The sequence below is a fragment of the Geotrypetes seraphini genome, chromosome 1 (genome assembly GCF_902459505.1).
Source record: "Geotrypetes seraphini chromosome 1, aGeoSer1.1, whole genome shotgun sequence".
Lineage (NCBI taxonomy): Eukaryota > Metazoa > Chordata > Amphibia > Gymnophiona > Dermophiidae > Geotrypetes > Geotrypetes seraphini.
Window position 1 is genome coordinate 444,806,283 of NC_047084.1, and position 20,079 is coordinate 444,826,361.

Consider the following 20,079-nt stretch of genomic DNA (forward strand, 5'->3'; position numbering starts at 1 on the left):
TGATAGTGAAATCAATGAAAGATCATCAGGCACATTATCAGTGTTGCAACTCATTAGGGTAAAACTGAAAAATGCGCTCAAAGGGAGACAGGGCAAGGTGGCATTACAAAACAAAGGGCTAATTTGGAGACCCTGCTGTGAACAATCTGTAACAGAATTAGCCTCCCCTCCCCCCCCCATCACCCCCTTAAACTGCACAGCTCTGTAACTAAATGTGACAGACTGGGAGAAGCAGTTTATTAAGTCACCAAACTCCAAGTTTATTTAGTTCATAAACTCTCTCCGAGAAAATCAATAGTGTCTGTGCTGGGGTTATTAGGCTGCCTAGCTAATACATCCAAATCCAGTCCTTGGAGGCAGCAAATCCCTGGGGAGAAAAAGTCCACCAAGCATAGGGGGGAATGCTAAAAGTGCCAAAAGCAGGAGGTGACAAGTGTCAGACCTTTGCTCCACCCTAAAGTGCACTGCCCAGACCTGGCTGTACTAAGTACTGGGAAGACTCATCATCCCCAGCATTTGTTGTTCCATTCTTGGTCATGCAAGTAAGCAATTTTATTAAATCCTATTATATTATTCGGTACCACTTTTCTCATCCCACCCCACCCCTTTCATATGTTTTGCACCTTAATACATCAGGCACAGGAGTGCAGCAGACTGGTAGACATCCCTGGGGTGGAGGAATGGCCCGCTAGCACATTTCTGCTAGAAGGCTCCTCCTTGTTCTGAACTGGGTCAAATAAAGATATGAGAGTAAGATGCCAACTCCGAGTTCCACCTAGTCAGTGCCAAAAAGGGGACACCTGTACAGAATGACACAGGGACAATTTTTCCCCGACCCTGCAGGAACTCAATTTCCCCATCCTGTTCCCGTGAGTTTTGTCGCTCTCCCTGCCCCATTCCTGTAAGCTCTGCCTTAATCACACAAGCCTTGAAGAAATGGGGCAGGCACAGGAAAAGAACTTACGGGGATGGGATGAGAAATAAGTTCCCGTGGGGACGGGGAAAAATTTGTCCCCATGTCATTCTCTAACTCAGAGCTCTGAACACTTTCTAGTGTTACCATATGGCTCCAGAAAAAGGAGAATGGATTGAGACATTTGGGTTTTACTTCCGTTGAAAGCAATGGATGTAAAACCCAGATGTCTCGGTCCGTCCTCCTTTTTCTGGAGCCATATAGTAACTCTACACTTTCCCCTAAAATGCAATTTAGGGACAAAACCTCCCCATTACACACAAAGGACATGGGAATGGAACTACCTCAAAGCCCAGAAGAAGCACCAAAATTGGGTTGTTGTTTTTTTAGAAATGAGGCAACTTTGCTGGAAGCTGAATGATGAAAATGTATCTTCAGAAAGTCCTAATGCTTAAAAAAAATTACATGATAGTAGGAAAGGAGAGGGGAAATGAATTCTCCTATAATCCTCTGTAACACTAATAAGGTCAAAAGCACATCTCCCTATCAATGGCTAAACTGAGATCTCTATGAAGTCCAGTTTTTTATTTATTCTTTATATATATGGTTGAACACTGCATGCATGTACTACCCAATAAAATCTCAGTCTCTGGTAATTTTTACCTGCTTAAATACAAAATAGATCTTATGCGGTTTACAAGAAGATTGACAGTCCAAAACACTGGGAAATAACAAAGCACCCCCCCCCCCACACACACACACACACACACACACACAAAACAAACAACCCAGTAACAAACAAGAAAGTGCTCAATCATTGAATACAAAAGTGTAAAAGCTTACAACATACATAGTATGGTATTTAATATTCAGAGGCAAGCTGTTCCAATATACCCAGAATCAAAGTAGTTAAACCTAAGATGTCCAGACACACTACAAAATCCTTTTACTAAGGCATGCTAATGGATTTAGCATACACTAATGAATTAGCATGCATTAAGTGCCATGAAGCCCATAGGAATATAATGAGCTGAACGGCATTTAGCATGCGCTAAATCTTTTAGTGCGCCTTATTAAAGGAATCTTACATATATTGCACAGCAGGTGGTGAACTTGTTCAGGGACTGTTGTGATTATGGTTATAGGAGATGCCTCCATAAATAAAATCCACAAACGCCTGGATTCTGAAAGCAGAGCTGTTAGGAAGGTGCTAGTAGCGCTCCACTGGCACCCTAGTTTTATTGTTTTTAATTGGCTATTAACGGTGTGGTAACTGACCATGTCATTACAAAACAATTAAAAGAAAAAAAGTAGGCACATCGAGGCATCTACAAAACTCAGCACTGGAATCACATCCATACAGCTGTGCAGCGGTGCATTTCATAAGAGGCATGGTTATGGGGTCTTGACATTTGGCGCTACTAAGCGTGATTCTACGTCGAAGGCAAGTGCCGGAAATGTAGGCTTATAAAACCCTGGCCTACATTTCTGGCGCCTAACTTTGATACAAGCCGTGAATCTGAAAACGGCACTGTAATAGGAGTGACATGTGGTCGCCGATGTTTTTTCAGATGTCTACCTATTACTGCACTGCTTTCAGAAGGTGGGCCAATGTGTCTGCTCAAATTGTCCAAAATCCTTGACCTAGACCAATATTCTTCTGCCCCTCCTCCTTGTGGATATTTATTCTGCAGAAAATGTAGCACTATTTATAGCTGTGAACTGGGAAAAAGTAAACTGTTGTTTTGGGGGTTTTTTAAAATAAGGGCAAGATTTATATGTTGAGCACCCTCAAACCCAATAGTGTTTTGCGACTTTGAAGCAGTGTGCATTTTGTCAAAGGAATTAATTTCCTGCATCTCAAGGGTGGAAAAAAAAAATCCACAGAAGAAATCACGCAAGCAATAAACTTGAACAAAAAGCACTGTTAAACTGTTACCCCGTAATTACACTGAAGGCTCATAGGCTTAATCTCCATAGTGGTACAGGTAGCTAGATACTTTGAAATACCTAGTTGCCTATTCCTTGGCCCCCTTTCTCTGGTTCCAATATATAACTATTTGCCACTAACATATTAACACCATGGATGATGATTATGGCTATGGTGTATTAACATTTATTATACCACCTCTTGCAAACACAGGGGTTCTTTTACCAAACAACAGTAAAAAAAAATTGGCCTTAATGTGCCCTTACATGGGCCTTTCCTGCACACTAAGGTCATTTTTACTACTGGGGGTAAAATGGAGGAATTTTTTATTTAAAAAAAAAAAATTATTATTAGTGGCCACATGCTAATTATGTAGGTAGTAAAGGCCCAGACGCTAAGCACGCACTAATCAGTTGAGTATTGCGTTCTATTCTGGTCACCATATCTCAAAAAAGATAGAATTAGAAAGGTTCAAAGAAGGGCAACCAAAATGATAAAGAGGATGCAACTCCTCTTCTATGAGGAAAGGCTAATGAGGTTAGGGCTCTTCAGCTTGGAAAACAGGGAGGGGGGTAGGGAATTAGGGTTACCATATGGCTCCAGAAAAAGGAAATGACATAGAACACCGTTAAAAATCAGAGCGAACAACGTATTGGGGATCTAAAATGGATTACAACTTGCTGAGAACCAATGGTGGTCACATCAAATAGTAAGTAAGTTGATTATATTCAAATACGCGGTGTAATACAGGTTCAATTACTTTGCGAGATTTTAAGAAAAGAAAAAAGTATTTAAACAATAATAGAGGGCGGTTTCCCAAAGGCTTCATAGACCAGTGTTTTTCAACCTTTTTTGGGCAAAGGCACACTTGTTTCATGAAAAAAATCACGAGGCACACCACCATTAGAAAATGTTAAAAAATTTAACTCTGCCTATATTGACTATATATAAAGTAATTCTCTTGAATAGGAATCAAATAAACACAAAGAAAGTATTTTATAATTACTTTATTATGAAATATTAAGTAAACAGAATAGTGAAAAATTATAAAATACTTTATTCAGTGCGAAACCTGGGCCTGTTTGGCTGAACACAAAGCTGATATTCTGGCTGGAATCGAAGAAAGACACACACGTAGCTCTTCGTCAACAGCTCTCAGTCTCTCTCTGTATTTGGTTTTTATAGCATACAAAAATAGACAAATATACCCTCCATCCTTTTTATTAAACCACAATAGCAGTTTTTAGCGCAGGGAGCTGCGCTGAATGCCCAGCGCTGCCCTTGACGCTCATAGGCTCCCTGCGCTAAAAACCACTATTGCGGTTTAGTAAAAGGTGACCATATTGTAAAATATAGACAGCAGATATAAATTCAGAACTGTGCATAGTAAGTGAAGGGAAGTTTTCATCTCTGGGAATTTACCCAGTTAACTATTAAGTTATTTGGGCAAATTCCTTTGAAAACTGTGGTAATACTGCCTCCACTTTGCTAAATTTAAAATAAAATCATTTTTCCTACCTTGTCTGGTGATTTCTGGTTGCACTTTCTTCTTCTGACTGTGCATCCAATCTTTCTTCCCTTCTATCAGCCTGTATGCTTTCTCTCCTCCACACCTCATTCCCTCCCCCAACTTTTTCTTCCTCTCTCCCTGACCTTTCTTTCTTTTTTTCTGTTTCTCTTCTTTCCTTCTGTTTCCCTGCCTGCCCCCTTTCTTTCTTTCTCCCTGCCGTTCCCCAAGCCACTGCCACTGCCGCTGCCATCGGGGAACAGGACCCACCAATGGATAACAGGCTCCAAAGCCGACGCCGACGCATGCTCTCCCTGACGTCAATTCTGCAATCAGAGAGGAAGTTCCGCCCAGCCAGACAGCGATTGGCTGGCCCGAACTTCCTCTCCGACTGCAGAATTGACGTCGGGGAGAAGACTTATCGTCTCGATAGATTAGATCGCCAAGACAAAGTGAGTCCTGGGTGATCGACTCACTTTGCCTTGGCGAGCTACTGGCGCCCCTGCCTCGGGCCCCCTGTCAGCTCCGGGCCCCTGAATGCAGGACTGGTAGTACTGCCCTGATGGCGGCCCTGCGGCACACCAAGCAACATCTCGCGGTTGAAAAACACTGTCATAGACAAATAGAACGAGAGGTTTTTAACTAAAAAAATAACACTGTATAGTAGTATTTTTACAAAAATTAAATTAAAATATTTTGTTTTTTTTGTTCTCAGAATAATTTGTACAATACAATGCTCAGTCCTGAAGAAGCTCTCAGTAATACATGAGAGCGAAACGGAGATCCTCCGTCGTACAGTGGAGCAAGCCGGGCGATACATAACACCCGAGCTAAGTATCATATAGCACTATTGAATATAAAGAACAATAGTAACAAAATAGTGGTTTAAACAGCAATTAAATAAATATGCAAAATGTATGAATAAAAGGGAAAGAGTCTGATCAATGATAGCCCGCATGCATGGCCAATTAAACAAAATTAGTTCTGGTAATTGACCGTGGGCACTTGAGACTTGCAGTCTTTATTCCTGATATTATTGAGTAAAGATCTTCTTGATCTAAAGTTTTAGCCTTTGTATAGGAGATTATTCCAGAAAAAGGAGGACATATTGAGCCATCTGGATTTTACTTCCATTGCTTTCAATGAAAGTAAAACCCGGATGCCTTAATCCGTCCTCCTTTTTCTAGAGTCATATGGTAACCCTAGGGGGATATGAATAGAGATCTACAAAAATCCTGAGTGGCGTAGAATGGGTAAAAGTAAATCAATGCATTACTCTATCAAAAAATTACAAAGACTAAGGGCTCCTTTTACTAAGGTGCGCTAGCGTTTTTAGCGCACACAGGATTTTAGTGCACGCTAAACCCGCGCTACACTTCTAGAACTAATGCCAGCTCAATGCTGGCATTACGGTCTAGCGCACATGGCAATTCAGTGCGCGTTAAAGCCCTAATGCACCTTTGTAAAAGGAGCCCTAAGGGACACTCAATGAAGTTACAGAGAAATACTTTTAAAACCAATAGGAAATATTTTTTCACTCAAAGATTAGCTCATAAGCTCTGAACTCATTGCCAGAGAATGTATGGCGACAGCGGTTAATGTAGCTGGGTTTAAAAATGGTTTGGACAGGTTCCTGGAAGAAAAGTTCATAGACTGCTGTTGAGACATACATGGGGGAGCCACTGCTTGACCTGGATCGGTAGCATGGAATGCTGCTACTATTTGGGTTACTATTAGGGTTTCTACTGCGGCCCAGAACGCTAAATGATCTGACACTGCTCTGACGCTCATAGAATTCTGGGCTGCAGTAGAAACCTCTGCCTGGCTTAGTAAAAGAGTGCCTATGTTTTTTTCCTTAAAAAGAAAACAGAGTGCAGAGTACAGAATTCTGAGCAGCTACCCTGGGGACCCAACTTGTCTGCTGTGGTCCCACCAAAGGCCTAGGTAAAATACAGTCTTAAATTCCTTAAAAATGGATTCTTGATGCAGAGATGAAAAAAGAGCATTCTATAAGAGAGTAATGCAACAGGAAGCACTCTGGTGAGTGCTTTCAACTGCGCACATGAGACTGAAGGAAAATGTAAACACTTACCTTAAGGGAATGTAAGGCCCTAAGGCAGGGGTGTCCAATGTCGGTCCTCGAGGGCCGCAGTCCGGTCGGATTTTCAGGATTTCCCCAATGAATATACATGAGGTCTATTTGCATGCACTGCTTTCATTGTATGCTAATAGATCTCATGCATATTCATTGGGGAAATCCTGAAAACCCGACTGGATTGCGGCCCTCGAGGACTGACATTGGACACTCCTGCCCTAAGAGAAATGTAGGGAATTAATTGGAGAGTATACTATTGGATTGGAGTTATTTGATTTGATATACTGCCATTCATATAAGTATTAAGTGATGCATAATATGAAGCAACACCAGTCTGGAAGGTCTACTGGGTTAATGTCCTATGTCCTGTCCTTATAATTAGACTTTAAGATCTTTTGAGCAGGGACCGTCTCTTGCGTATTTAATGTACAGTGCTGCATGCAGCTTGTAGCACTACAGAAATAATAAATAGTAGAGGTAGTAGTTAATACATTGGTTTTGAATGGAAGTCAGTAGAAGACAGGCAGCCAATGATGGAGAATCTTGAGGGTATTCTATTCTGATGAATCAGAGAAATTCAAACAAATCTCTGTAACACTGGAAGATGTAATGGGTCACTTTGACAAATTGAAAAGTAGCAAATTGCCAGGACCAGATGGTATACATCTCATAGGGCTCCTTTTACTAAGCTGCATTAGAGCATTAACGTGCGGAATAGCGCACGCTGAATTGTCGCACGCGCTAGACCTTAACACCAGCATTGAGCTGGAGTTAGTTCTAGCTGCGTAGTGCGCGATATAGAGACAAAATGGTAGCGACTATAATAAAGGACAAAATGACAGAACATATGCATAAGCATGGGTTAATGAGAGAAGCCGACATAAATTTAGTCAAGTGAAATCTTGCCTCACCAATTTACTACACTTCTTTGAAGGGGTGAATGAACATATGGATAAAAATGAGCCAGTTGATGTTGTTTATTTGGATTTTCAAACGGCATTTGAAAGTTGAAAGGTGATTGATTCTGTACGAATGTAAGGAAGTTCTTCTTCACCCAGAGAGTTGTAGAAAACTTGAACGCTCTTCCGGAGTCTGTTGTAGGCGAAAACACCCTCCAGGGGTTCAAGACAAAGTTGGACAAGTTCCTGCTCAACTGGAAAGTGTGCAGGTGAGGCTGGGCTCATTTAGAGCACTGGTCTTTGACCTAGGGGCCACCGCGTGAGCGGACTGCTGGGCACGATGGACCACAGGTCTGATCCAGCAGTGGCAATTCTTATGTTCTTACCTCATGAAAGCCTTCTGAGGAAATTAGTAAGTCATGGGATTGGAGGTAATGTCCTATTATGTATTAAGAACTGGTTGAAAGACAGAAAATGGAGAGTAACATAGAAACATGACGGCAGATAAGGGCCATAGCCCATCAAGTCTGCCCACACTATTTACCCATCCTCTTAAGTCTACTGACCCCTGAAAGTATAATTGTGATTATACTGTCACTCTACTGACCCGCTCATTCAGTCCTAGTGACCCTATCCCTTGGCATGACCTCGCAGGGATCCCACATAGGTATCCCATTTGTTCTTGAAGTCTGGGATGCTGCGTGCCTCGACCACCTGCACTGGAAGCTTGTTCCAGTGCTCAATCACTCTCTCCGTGAAGAAGTACTTCCTGGCGTCTCCACGAAACTTCCCTCCCCTGAGCTTGAGTGGATGTCCTCTTGTGGTCGAGGGTCCCTTGAGAAGAAAGATATCATCTTCCACCTCGACCCGTCCCGTGATGTACTTAAATGTCTCAATCATGTCTCCCCTCTCCCTACGCTCCTCGAGAGTGTAGAGCTGCAATTTGCTCAGTCTTTCCTCGTACGGGATACCCTTTAGCCCCGAGACCATCCTGGTGGCCATCCGCTGAACCGATTCAACTCTGAGCACATCCTTACGGTAATGTGGCCTCCAGAATTGCACACAGTATTCCAGATGCGGTCTCACCATGGCTCTGTACAATGGCATCATGACTTCAGGTTTCCTGTTGACGAAGCTTCTCTTGATACAACCTATCATTTGCCGTGCTTTAGATGAAGCCTTCTCCACTTGAGTGGCTGCTTTCATGTCAGCACTGATGATTACTCCTAAGTCTCGTGCTGCCGTAGTCCTGGCTAAAGTTTCTCCATTCAGGGTGTAAGTTCTGCAAGGATTTCCGTTACCGAGATGCATGACCGTACATTTCTTGGCGTTGAAGCCCAGCTGCCAGATAAAGGACCAATTTTCTAAAGTACGCAGGTCTTGCTCCATAGCATCCTGAAGATTATAGCCGTTTACTATATTGCATAGTTTGGCGTCATCAGCGAATAAGGTTACCTTTCCTTGAAGCCCTTGAGTTAGATCCCCAATGAATATGTTGAAGTAGGTTTATATTGTCAATATTCTCAATGGAGAAGGGTAAATAGTGGGGTTCTCCAGGGGTCTATGCAGGGACTGCTGCTTTTTAACATATTTATCAATGATCTAGACATGGGAATAACTAGTGAAATAATTAAATTTGCTGATGACACAAAGTTGTTCAAAGTTGTTAAATCGCAAGAGGATTGTAAAAAAATTGCAAGAGGACCTTGTGAGACTGAGAGACTGGGCATCAAAATGGCAGTTGACATTTAATGTGAACAAGTGCATAGTGATGCATGTGGGAAAGAAGAACCCGAACTATAGATATTTGATGAAGGGTTCTACATTAGGAATCACTGCCCAGGAAAAGGATCTAAGTGTCATCCTCGAGGATACGTTGAAACCCTCAGCTCAATGTGCGGCAGCATCTAAGAAAAACAAATAGAATGTTAGGAATTATCAGGAAAAGAATGGAAAACAAAGATGAAAATGTTATAATGCCCTTGAATTACTCTATGTTATGGCTGCCCCTCGAATACTGTGTGCAATTCTGGTCGCCATATGTCAAAAAAGATATAGCAAAATTAGAGAAAATGTACAGAGGGCAACAAAAATGATAAAAGGGACGGGACGACTTCCTTATGAGGAAAGGCTAAAGCGGCTAGGGCTCTTCAGATTGGAAAAGAGATGGCTCGGGATGATATGACAGAGATCTATAAAATACTGAGTGGAATGGAGCTTGTTTACTCTTTCCAAAAATACTAGGACTAGGGGGCATGCGATGAAGCTGCTAAGTAGTAGATTTAAAACAAACTGGAGAAAATATTTCTTCACACAACGGATAATTAAACTCTGGAATTCATTGCCAGAGAATGTGGTGAAATCAGTTAGCTTAGCCAGGTTTAAAAAAGGTTTGGATAATTTCCTAAAAGAGAAGTCCATAGGCCATTATTGAGATGGCTTAGGGAAATCCACTGCTTATTCCTAGGATAAGCAGCATAAAATCTGTTTTACTACTTGTGATTTTGCTAAGGGTTCATAGTCTTAAGCGCGCGAGACAGACGCGCGCTGACAAATGAGCGCCGACAATTCAGCACGCCGCAGAAAAACTTTCTTTTAAAGGGCTCCGACGGGGGTGTTGGTGGGGAACTCCCTCACTTTACTTAACAATGATCGCACTGGCGTTGGGGGGGTTTTAGGGGTTGTAACCCCACATTATACTGGAAACAACTTTTTCTCTTTTTTTTAGGGAAAAGTTAAGTTTTCAGTATAATGTGGGGGGTTACACCCCCCACGCCCCCAACACGGCAGCACAATCCCTATTAAGTAGAGTCACCCCCCATTGGAGCCCTTCAAAAGAAGGTTTTTCTGCGGCACGCTGAAGTCTACCGCTGAATTGTCGGCGCTTGTTTCTCGGCATGTGTCTGTCTCGCGCACTTAAGACCCATCACCCTTGCTAAGTTCTTAGGACCTGAGTTGGCCACTGTTGGAAATAGGATACTGGTCTTGATGGATTTTCGGTCTGTCCCAGTGTGGCAGTTCTTATGTTTTTATCTTATGCGGTTATAGTAGCAAATAAAAATCAAATTAGCCCAGTCAGTCTGCCAAGTTAAGTTAGTTAGGGATGTAACTGCTACTCCAGGAAGGCTATCCCTCTACTCCACCCATGTCTTTGTGTGAGGGTCTAACCTTTGCTCTGTATGGGTTACACTTCTCCCCCCAAACCTCATTAAGAGTCCCTTTTATAAAGAATGGTCCCTTTTACAATTCCCACCTGGTCTACCCCAATATTTTCATAAATACTGTTTGCAGTGCTTTGGTAATAAATCTCTTAAACCAGCTGAGAAGATTTTAGGATTTGCTATAATACCAGATTTTACAACATTGTGCAAATCACTCCATTTATAAGCTGAAAATATTCTTCGCAGAGCTTTGTGATAAAATACTTTCAATGGCTTCCAAACAATTCTCAAGCAGTATTTACAGAGCCGTCAGAAGCAGCACTCCAGATATATAAGATATCAATTTATGGAGCTTTTTACCGCTGATGCTTCCTCGTAGGCTCGTATACCACTAAGTAGCTATACTGTTTTTATTAGCTTATACTTTATAGGGATCTAACTTTTAGGTTTGAATAAATAATTTAATCAAGATTGGCAGGATTTTAGCCTGTATTGTTAATACTTGGCAAGGGTGATGCCCAATGCTTTCCATTCATAAACCAAATGGAGTAGTGATGTCCTGGGCGTGGGAGGTGGCACAATGCTTTTACAACTTTTTTGAGGAAATGTACAGATGAGGACAGATGTAACACCTTCTGTGAAGTTAATTCAGGATTATCTGGTATGCTCAAACTTTCTTTAGGGTCTGTGGAATTCTTAAAATCACTACTGCAACCCAGGGAACTTCAGAAAGCAATAAAGCTTACTAAACCCAAGAAAGTGCCAGGACCTGATGGTTATACTGGATAATTTTATAAGCTTTAACTACTCAGATTAGTAGCCCCTTGTTGTTTTAAACTGAGGCAGCCATCAAACAGGGCACCTTCCCTCATTTTGTGAATAAAGCAGTGATTACCCTGTTTCCGAAATAAGGGAAGCTGGTAGATAGCCCAGACTCTTATAGACCCATATCATTGATAAATGTTGACCTTAAAATATTGTCTCATATCTTAGCAGATCGCCTTTCTCTTTATATTCCTGGGGCAGATCAAGTGGGATTTGTCAAGGGCAGGCAATCCATCTGCACTGTATGAAAGGTATTGCTTGCCTTGGCCCACTGCCAGCATGTTCGTATTCCAGCTCTTTTTGTAAGTTTGGATGCTGCCAAGGCATTTGACATTGTTAGTTGGCCTTTTTTTCACATATTAGACAATACTGGAGTTCAGGAATGGTATGTTGCAGTTATTCGCTCCCTATATTTTAACTCAAGGGCCTCATTGTTGCTTAATAGCATTCAAACTGACTCTTTCTCTATAGAGCGGCATAATTTTTTTTTAAAAACCCATCTAAGTCCATTTTGGACTTATGGTGCTAGTCGTCCAAAGTCAATATATTTTTCTAATTCAAAAAGACGCCTCAGCCCCACCTCTCCACCACTGTAATAATTTTATACTGTGGGAAGCATGTTGTGGCACTTCATCATTGGCTGTCAATTTGATTTCTTTTATGTTCATTTAGTTTTTCATTTTGTGCTGTTAATAAATATATTTTTTTTACTAATAAATACGTGTAATTTTCAGAAATATGGGATTAGGGAGGTAAAGATGGAGGGGCACCACGGGACATGTGGGAAATGCCAATGGTGCTCCTCCACTATTGTAGGAGATACATGGGAGGTCCCAGGCAGAGAATGGACCCTAAAATCTAGGTTTCAGACTGACTGTAACACTCAAGGGGTAGTATATGCGATAATCTGCCCCTGTGACCTTGTATACATCGGGCGTACCAGTAGGAAAATTAAGATGCGGCTGACGGAACATAAATCGCGCATACTTAATAAGGTACTGCAAGCACCTTTGACGGAGCACTGGCTTAAGTACAAACATACCATAAACGATTTGAAATGGCGAGTCATTGACAAAGTTAAGGGTTTTGATACTGGGGGAGGTGACAAAGTAAAATTAAATGAGAGTGAGCAAAGGTTCATATTTATGTTAGATACTGTTGCACCGCAAGGGTTAAACAACGAGATTGAATGGGGATCAGTGATGTAATTTTTGGGCCTATCAGCTGCAGGGGGCGGGATCAATGGAATCAAGAGAGGGAGGATTTAAATTCCGAGTCTAAGGACGACGACGCCATCTTTGCTCACAATTCAGTTGGAGTCGGATGACAGCAGCAGCCTTGGTAAGTCTTCATATTTGTAAGTGTTATGGTGAAGGTATATCTAAAAGTTTTTCAAGAAAAGGGCTAAGCACAATTGTATGGTACAGCTTCTTTTCTGTTGTCACACAGGGAGACCCTTGATAAAGCACCTTCTCGTGCGAAACATGTCGGGTCTGATTCCCGGGTTTGGCTGAGATAAGTATTAAACAACTTTTTACACGTATTTATTAGTAAAAAATATACAGCACAAAATGAAAAACTAAATGAACATAAAAGAAATCAAATTGACAGCCAATGATGAAGTGCCACAACATGCTTCCCACAGTATAAAATTATTACAGTGGTGGAGAGGTGGGGCTGAGGCGTCTTTTTGAATTAGAAAAATATATTAACATTTTCACAAATCTAGTACTTACTGAGAGAAATTATATAACAACCGGATTTGAAGATTATTGCCATTTAATATTGAGCAAGTCGTCCAAAGTCGGCAGCATCTAAAGTCCATTCTCGAAAAATATGTCAACAATATTTTTTTTTTGAGAATCATCTACTTCTACGTACAGCCGTTTGATCGTCCAGACCACTAAGTCGTCTATCTTTATATCTCCTTCTTGTCCAAAAAAACATCCAAGCCCCAAACGTCTAGAAAAAGACCTTTTGGACGTGGGAGGGACCATCAAAGTGATGGACTGGCCACCCAGACATGGCAAGAGTAGTGGGGCACCTTACAAGGCACTGCTGTAAGCTTCCCTTATAGGTCATGGTGAGCCCCCAAACACCCCAAAACCTACTATACCCACCTGTCTACCACCCCAATAGCCCTTATGGCCGCAGGTGCCACCTATATGGCAGTACAGTAGGGTTTTGGGAGGTTTGGGTGGGTGCACATTTTTCACCATGAATGCAGTGGTTAGAGTGGCTTATGGGCCAGGGACCTCCTCTCTATGGTTCACTAGCCACCCTCCCCCACCCCTCCCGGCTACTTAAGCTACTTCGGTGCAGCTCTACTAGGCTTTCCTATACCAGGTGCTGATGTTCTGGAGACAGGTATGTATGTTTGTATTCTGATCTTTGTGGGTGTGAGGGGATAGTGTGAGGGTGTCTTATCTTGATGCATGCAGTGGTCATCTGGTCAGTTTGAGCAACTTTGTAGCACTTAGACCCTTCTAAATCAGGTCTAGTTCCAAACATATAAGTTTCATCCAGGATATCTTGAAAAATGTTTGATTATTGCTGCAAGACATCCATGTCTAACCCAACCTTGAGACCGCCCAAAGCACACCCATAACACGCCTTCACCATGCCCATCTCATGCTCTGGACATACAGAGGCTGGAACACCTCACTAGATGTACAGAAAGACGGTTTTGATCAGCACTTGGACATCCTGGCAATAAGGACGCTCTTTGGATGTCTATGTTTTTTGATTATGGGCCCCAATGGGTAGGAGATTTTCCATTACAATGGGCTCTCTCACATCTAAAGTACTTGGGACTCACTATATATCTATTGATTTGTCTCATCTGTATTCTTTATCTCCCCCTTATTTCAATCTACTTCCACCAGATTGTGTTTGTGACAAGCATACCCACTGTCAGTAACAGGGAGAGTCATTCATACAACATGTTAATTCTGCCCAGCTGGTTTTATGTTTTTCAGGTTTTACCACAGTACTTAAAGTGTTCAGATGAACATAAACTCACACAGATGATTGAAAAATATTTATGGCAGGGTAAGAGGGTGAGACTTTCATTTGGTACTGCTGTAAAAACATTATAGAAGGATGGACAGGGCTTGTTGAAATTACTTTATTTGACCATTAGTTATGGTGTGAGACACATTAATGATGGTTTCAGGGTACCATGACTTTCATTAATATTTATTTGGAGTTATCCTTTTTTAATAAAGAACACTTTAATGTGTATTTATCATCAGCGGAACCTTCAGTGGTTGGACAGTATATACTATATAGACTTTTGAGGCAGGTCTGGAGATGGGTTTGCAACTTTCATGGGATTAACTCTAAGGTGTCACCCTTCTTACCAATAGATTCAATAGTACATTTCCCCCAGGATTTGACAAACCCACTTTTTTAGCCTGGGATTCTAAGGGTATAAAATTATTGTCTCAACTGTTGTGGAGGGGGGATCAACCTAAATCTTTCTCACAACTTAGAGAGGAATTTGATCTACCCCAAAGAGACCATTTTGCTTATCTCCAGATCTGTCACTATGTTACACAACTTCCATGGTCTGATCTTACTGGGGATTGGCAAGAATTATTATCTTCAGTTTATACTTTTGGATCCCAGTTGAAGGTGCTGCTTAGATTTCATCATATACATCTAAAAGATGAAACTCCATTTATTGATCATCAAAAATTACAGACCTCCATAGTTGATCATGATCCACACAGTCAAAAGCTTTGCTGTAACTGATGAAGCAAAAGTATAGGGGATTTTGGTATTCTTTGCTCTTCTCCAATATACATCCATCTAACATTATATCCATCTAACAAAGTATATTCCCATACACTTTATGATGAAGGCCACTGACCATTTTAGTGGCTGTTCTCTGGACCAACTCCATCTTGTTTATATTTTTTTGAGGGTGCAGTTTCCAGAACTGTACACAGTAGTCTAGATGAGCTCTCATCAGAGCTTTACAGTAATACCTACTTATTCCTACTCGCCATTCTTCTCCCTTTGCACCCAAATATCCTTCTAGCTCTCCATCGAGTTTTGTATGCTATTCAGAATTTTTCAGACTCTTGTGAACATCAGGATGAGTCCAGAACCATTCCTTTAGATGTTTTAAGTGTTACAGCCCCATCTACTGGATTGACGCCTTCACCCCTGAAGCAGGCTTCTCACTGGAGGCCGAAACATTGACCGTGTCGGGTCCAAAAAGGAGAAGGGCTTTATATTTATATATATGTATCAGTCTTTATACATGACTACTTTTAATAAACTCCGTTGTTTCTAAGGCTGATGTGTACAGTCCCTTCCCCTACTCGCTTTCTTGTTCAAAATTGAATGTTTCAACACAATTTAACTAAGGAAAATTTATATTGAGAATTGTTAACCTTTGAAAACTCAATGCCATGGGTTAATGAATCCTACAGTAAATGTATTTTCTCTTACTGAGGCCCAACAATTTTTAAAAGATAGGATTAAGAATGTAATAACAATAGCTGCCCCTACCCCCATCCCTGATCTCAGAAAACAAAAGAATGATTGCCTCAGGACTGACACCCCAATAAACAAGTTTGAATATCAGGCCCAATATAGAAAACATTTTTCTAAGACTATTGCTTTAAACAACATAAGCCCTGCTGTTCCTCAAATATTTTGAAGCATTCACGAATAATTGATTATTACATGTGTTAACCAGGACTACACCCTGTATTGACCAGAAAGCATCCCGAAAACAAACCACACACAAAAAAAAATCCATTCTTCCAATCAGGTTTTCTTTTGAGATTTCTTCTTAATCTGTTTTGTTTAAAACAAAATCCTAGCATCCTTTTTTTCATTCATCTTTTCACATCTAGGAGGCTTTTCAACATTTTTGTTCTCATTCCATGTTTGAATGCACCTGCAAATTATTCATTCTGAAAAATATCATTACAAAGGAGGGGGGGAATATGTGTTCAAATCTACATAGGCATAACTAGGCATGGATACATGTACACCCAGTGAAGTCCAATTAGCTGGAAAGAATTTGCATTTAGGTTAGTACCAAGATAACAAGACTGTGGGGAGAGCAGGAGGTTTCTATGAGCATGGCAAGAGAAAATGCAGTGCAAGCCTTAGGTCCCTTAAGAACCCTTTCAGGGTGTCATTGAGCTGCAAATTATTTAATCCTCTCTAAATATCCAGGAGCTTACTGTGCATCATGCCTCTAGAGTCTGGCACTAGGGTAACATGACGGGGTCACGGAAATCACAAAGGCCTAGACTCTAAAAAAAAACAAACACGCGTTAAAAAACAACGGGCTACTATCGCAGCTGTTTTGGTATCAAATTAAAAAACATGAGTCATTCTCCCAAAAACGCCCATATAAATTTGTATGTGCCTGCCACTGGTGATAACGATGGGCACATACGCAGAAAAAATGCAAAAAGAAAAAAAACACCCCAAAAATACAACAGCGGGAAGGGGCCTAAGGCTCTGATTGGCCCAGATGCCTAAGGCCCCTCCTATGGGGCGTCCGGATCAATCAGAGCCTTAGGCTCCTTCCCAGTGCATCCAGGGAGGGATCTGAGGCTCTGATTGGCCCAGGTTGTTTAAGGTCCCTCCTATGCACCGGGATGCACCTGGGAGGGGAAAGCCCATTTTGAAGAGTTGGGCCAGCTGGCTGGAGGGAGTAGGCATCCCTTCAGTCAGCCATCTAATTCAAGGTATTGGGGAGAGAGGTCGGAGGCAGTGAGGGGGGGGGGTGTTGTGTGGCAGCAGGAGATAATAGGTATCTCTCCCGCTGCTGGGGAGAGGGGTTGCTTGGCAGCGGGAGAGAGTGAGCATCTCTCCCGCTGCAGAGGGGATGATGTGTGGCAGTGGGAGATAATGGGCATCTCTCCCGCTGCAGAGGGTTTAAAATTGTGCTGTCGGGGTTTTAAACAGTGCTGTAACTGTACTGTCACCCCTGCACCAGTCGCTAATTTTTGTCACCAAAAGCCTGTGCTGCTCTTAGAAAATGGCTTGGCAATTTTTAATAATCCACCGGAGTGCTCATTTTAATGTTGAAGAACTCATTTGCATGGCAGTGTTGGAGACTGCTAGAAAGCTTGCTAAAGACGGAAATAAGCGGTTTTGGATATTCTGCCGCTAAAATGCATGCAGGCTAAACCACTGGAAACCAGTTTAGTGACCGCATTAAAGTTTTGAGAATCTGGGCCTAAGGACTGACAAGAGAGGAGACAAGAAAAATGGGGTATAGGGTTTTTCATAAAAAGACTAGCTGGCTGATATTCAATACTATTTGGCCATCCAGGAACGGTTACTAGCCGGCCAAATATCACATAGCCTGCTATCTGTTGATAATCAGCAGGAGATAGGCTGCTGAATATCCAGGTCAGTGGCTAGCCCGGTCACTGCCAATATTTGGCGGCTGGCCAGCAAAGTTCAGTGGCTTTTTAGGCAAGTCTATCTTTGGCTGCTAGGACCTGGGCAGCCATCCAGACAACAAATATCGGCTTACCTGGCTATGTCTCGGCCAGTCAAAAACACTGGAAATTCAATGCTGGTCGCCAGAAACAGCACCGGCATTGAATTTTCAGTTTCACCAGCAACCACAGGAGATAGCCAGCTGTCTCCTGCAGTCTGAATATTGAGCGGAGTGTTCTTTGAAATTAGCGTTAACACCCAGGAAAAAACAGTGTTTTGTGTCACAGTGAAAAGCCTTCTTGGTAACCAGGCATGGCACCAAGACTCACTCACCAAATGAATACAAATCTTTGCTAACCATAACAATCCATCTTTGTGGTACCCTTAATCATACTCCTTGCACCTAGCTGATCTGTTTAGGCGGGAGAGAGCCAGTTCTCTTCTGTGCACTAATCGTTTCATCTCCTGTCCAACATCAACATTAGGCTTTGAAACATAACCCAGGGCTTTGCACAATTGTCCTCGGGACCCCACCTCCAGTTGGGGATTTTCGGATATCTACCATGAATATGCATGAGAACAATTTGTATCCATCAGGGTCCTCAGAATATGCAAATCAGTTGCATGCTTATTTATTATGGTTATTGACTGTAGAGTCCCCAGGACAATTTGGAAAGCCCTGCCATAAACTCTTACATGATTTTAAAACAAAATCTGGAGAAATACCTTCACTATATTAGTCCTAACAGTACACATGTGCCACAAATGGCATTAATTTCAGTGGGTTAATAACATCTGCTGCATATATATTCATTCTCCATGCTCATCCTTCTATTCTAATGCTGCTCTAGCATGCCCTGGTTTTCAGGATATCCATAATAATTATGCCTGAGACAAATTCATATTCAATGGAGGTAGACATGCAAATCTCTTCATGCATAGTTATTATTATGGCTATCCTGAAAACAGGACTGGCTAGAGGCTTTTCTACCATCAGCTGGAGAAACATTATTTTATTCAAACAAAGGGTTGCACAAGGAGATTCCCTTCTCTAGATAAGGAAAATAACATTGCAAGAAGAAACAGGAGAAAAGTTACCAGAGAGACCTACAGCTTTGAAAATTTAAGCAATCACTACTACTTGTATTTACAAAAATACAGTCCTCTAATCCAGTGTTTCTTAAGTTGGCCTTGAAGTACCCTCCTCTGGTATTCAGGACATCTACAATGAATATGCACGACAGAAATGTGCTGTACAGTGGAGACAGGGCAAGCAAATTATGGATATCCTTAAAAACTAGACTGGCTGATCCCCACCCACACAGGAGACCGCATCCTACTTGAAAAATAAATCAACACATTAAGGTCCACTGATAGGCATCTCAGAACCAGTTCCATAGTGGTGCGCGTGCAGGACTACAAGGTGCTCAGCAGCGGCGGACAGAGAGCAGCCTGGCTAAAACTGGCCAACCCTGCACCTTGACGGCTAATTCAGCCTGCAAAATACCTCGGCGTCCACAATAGAATTCTGCTCTCTGCGTTGATCAATGTTACCTTATTTGGCAGCTGATAGCAGAATCCAATTTGTGATGTCATTTTGCCATATGTAGTTTCATTAGAGTCCCTCCTCCTGCCACTGATTTCATTCCCCGAGGTCCATGTGCTGTGGCTCTTAACGGGATCTTGTAATATGGAGTGACAGTAAGCTGGCCTTTGCTCGCTTCCTTTTCTCAGCACCCACTGCTTTTTTTTTTTTTTTTTTTTTTCAGGGCTTAGTTAAGTCGATAGCTGGCTTGAAAGGTCAGCGGCTTCTTCATGTGACACGCTCTGATATGTTCCAATGACTTATCAGGACAAAACTGTCCCTGTTCTTGACAAAATAACGAAGGGGAGGGGGGAGAGGGGCCCTGCAGGTCTCGTGACAATCAGCTCTTTCCTTGCGCTGAGACAACTCCGGGACATCAGCGCTGTGCTTGTTTTTTTTTAAAAGAAAAGTTTTCAGCTAAGGAGAAAACGAGAGCGAGACAGAAGGAAATGCAAGAAGTTTTTCAGAAACACACAGGATTGCTCCTCTAACTTTCTAAGAAAAGTGACTGCGTCGAAGAGATCACATTCAGGAAGGGGCCAAGAGGCGCGTGCACTCTGGCCCCGCTTGAGTGCAGGAGGCGACTTTGGTCGACAGGCCCGATCACCTGGCCCCACCCACTCCTCCTCCTGAGCTTTGCTGGGAGAGTTTCAAAAGCCCTGCCCTCCAGCTCTAGCAGGTTGCAGCCGGGGGAGGGGGGGGGGGCTCTTTGAGCTTTAAAAATTGACTGCAGTGCCATGT

The 20,079-nt window shown here is 42.1% G+C and overlaps 1 protein-coding gene across 4 annotated transcripts in view; it reads right to left on the reverse strand.

Moving 5' to 3' along the window:
* The window catches only part of BNC2 (basonuclin 2), a 1,455,515-nt gene that overhangs the window by 802,592 nt on the left and 632,844 nt on the right, over positions 1 to 20,079 (reverse strand). Inside the window, exon 1 of one of the 4 annotated variants that reach the window (XM_033920423.1) lies at positions 19,308 to 19,980. The exons of the other annotated variants lie outside the window; for them this stretch is intronic. Coding sequence (XP_033776314.1) covers positions 19,308 to 19,349 — 42 coding nt within the window. The 5' untranslated portion in view covers positions 19,350 to 19,980. Of the gene's footprint in view, positions 1 to 19,307; positions 19,981 to 20,079 lie in introns of those variants that run through there. 4 annotated transcript variants of the gene reach the window in all.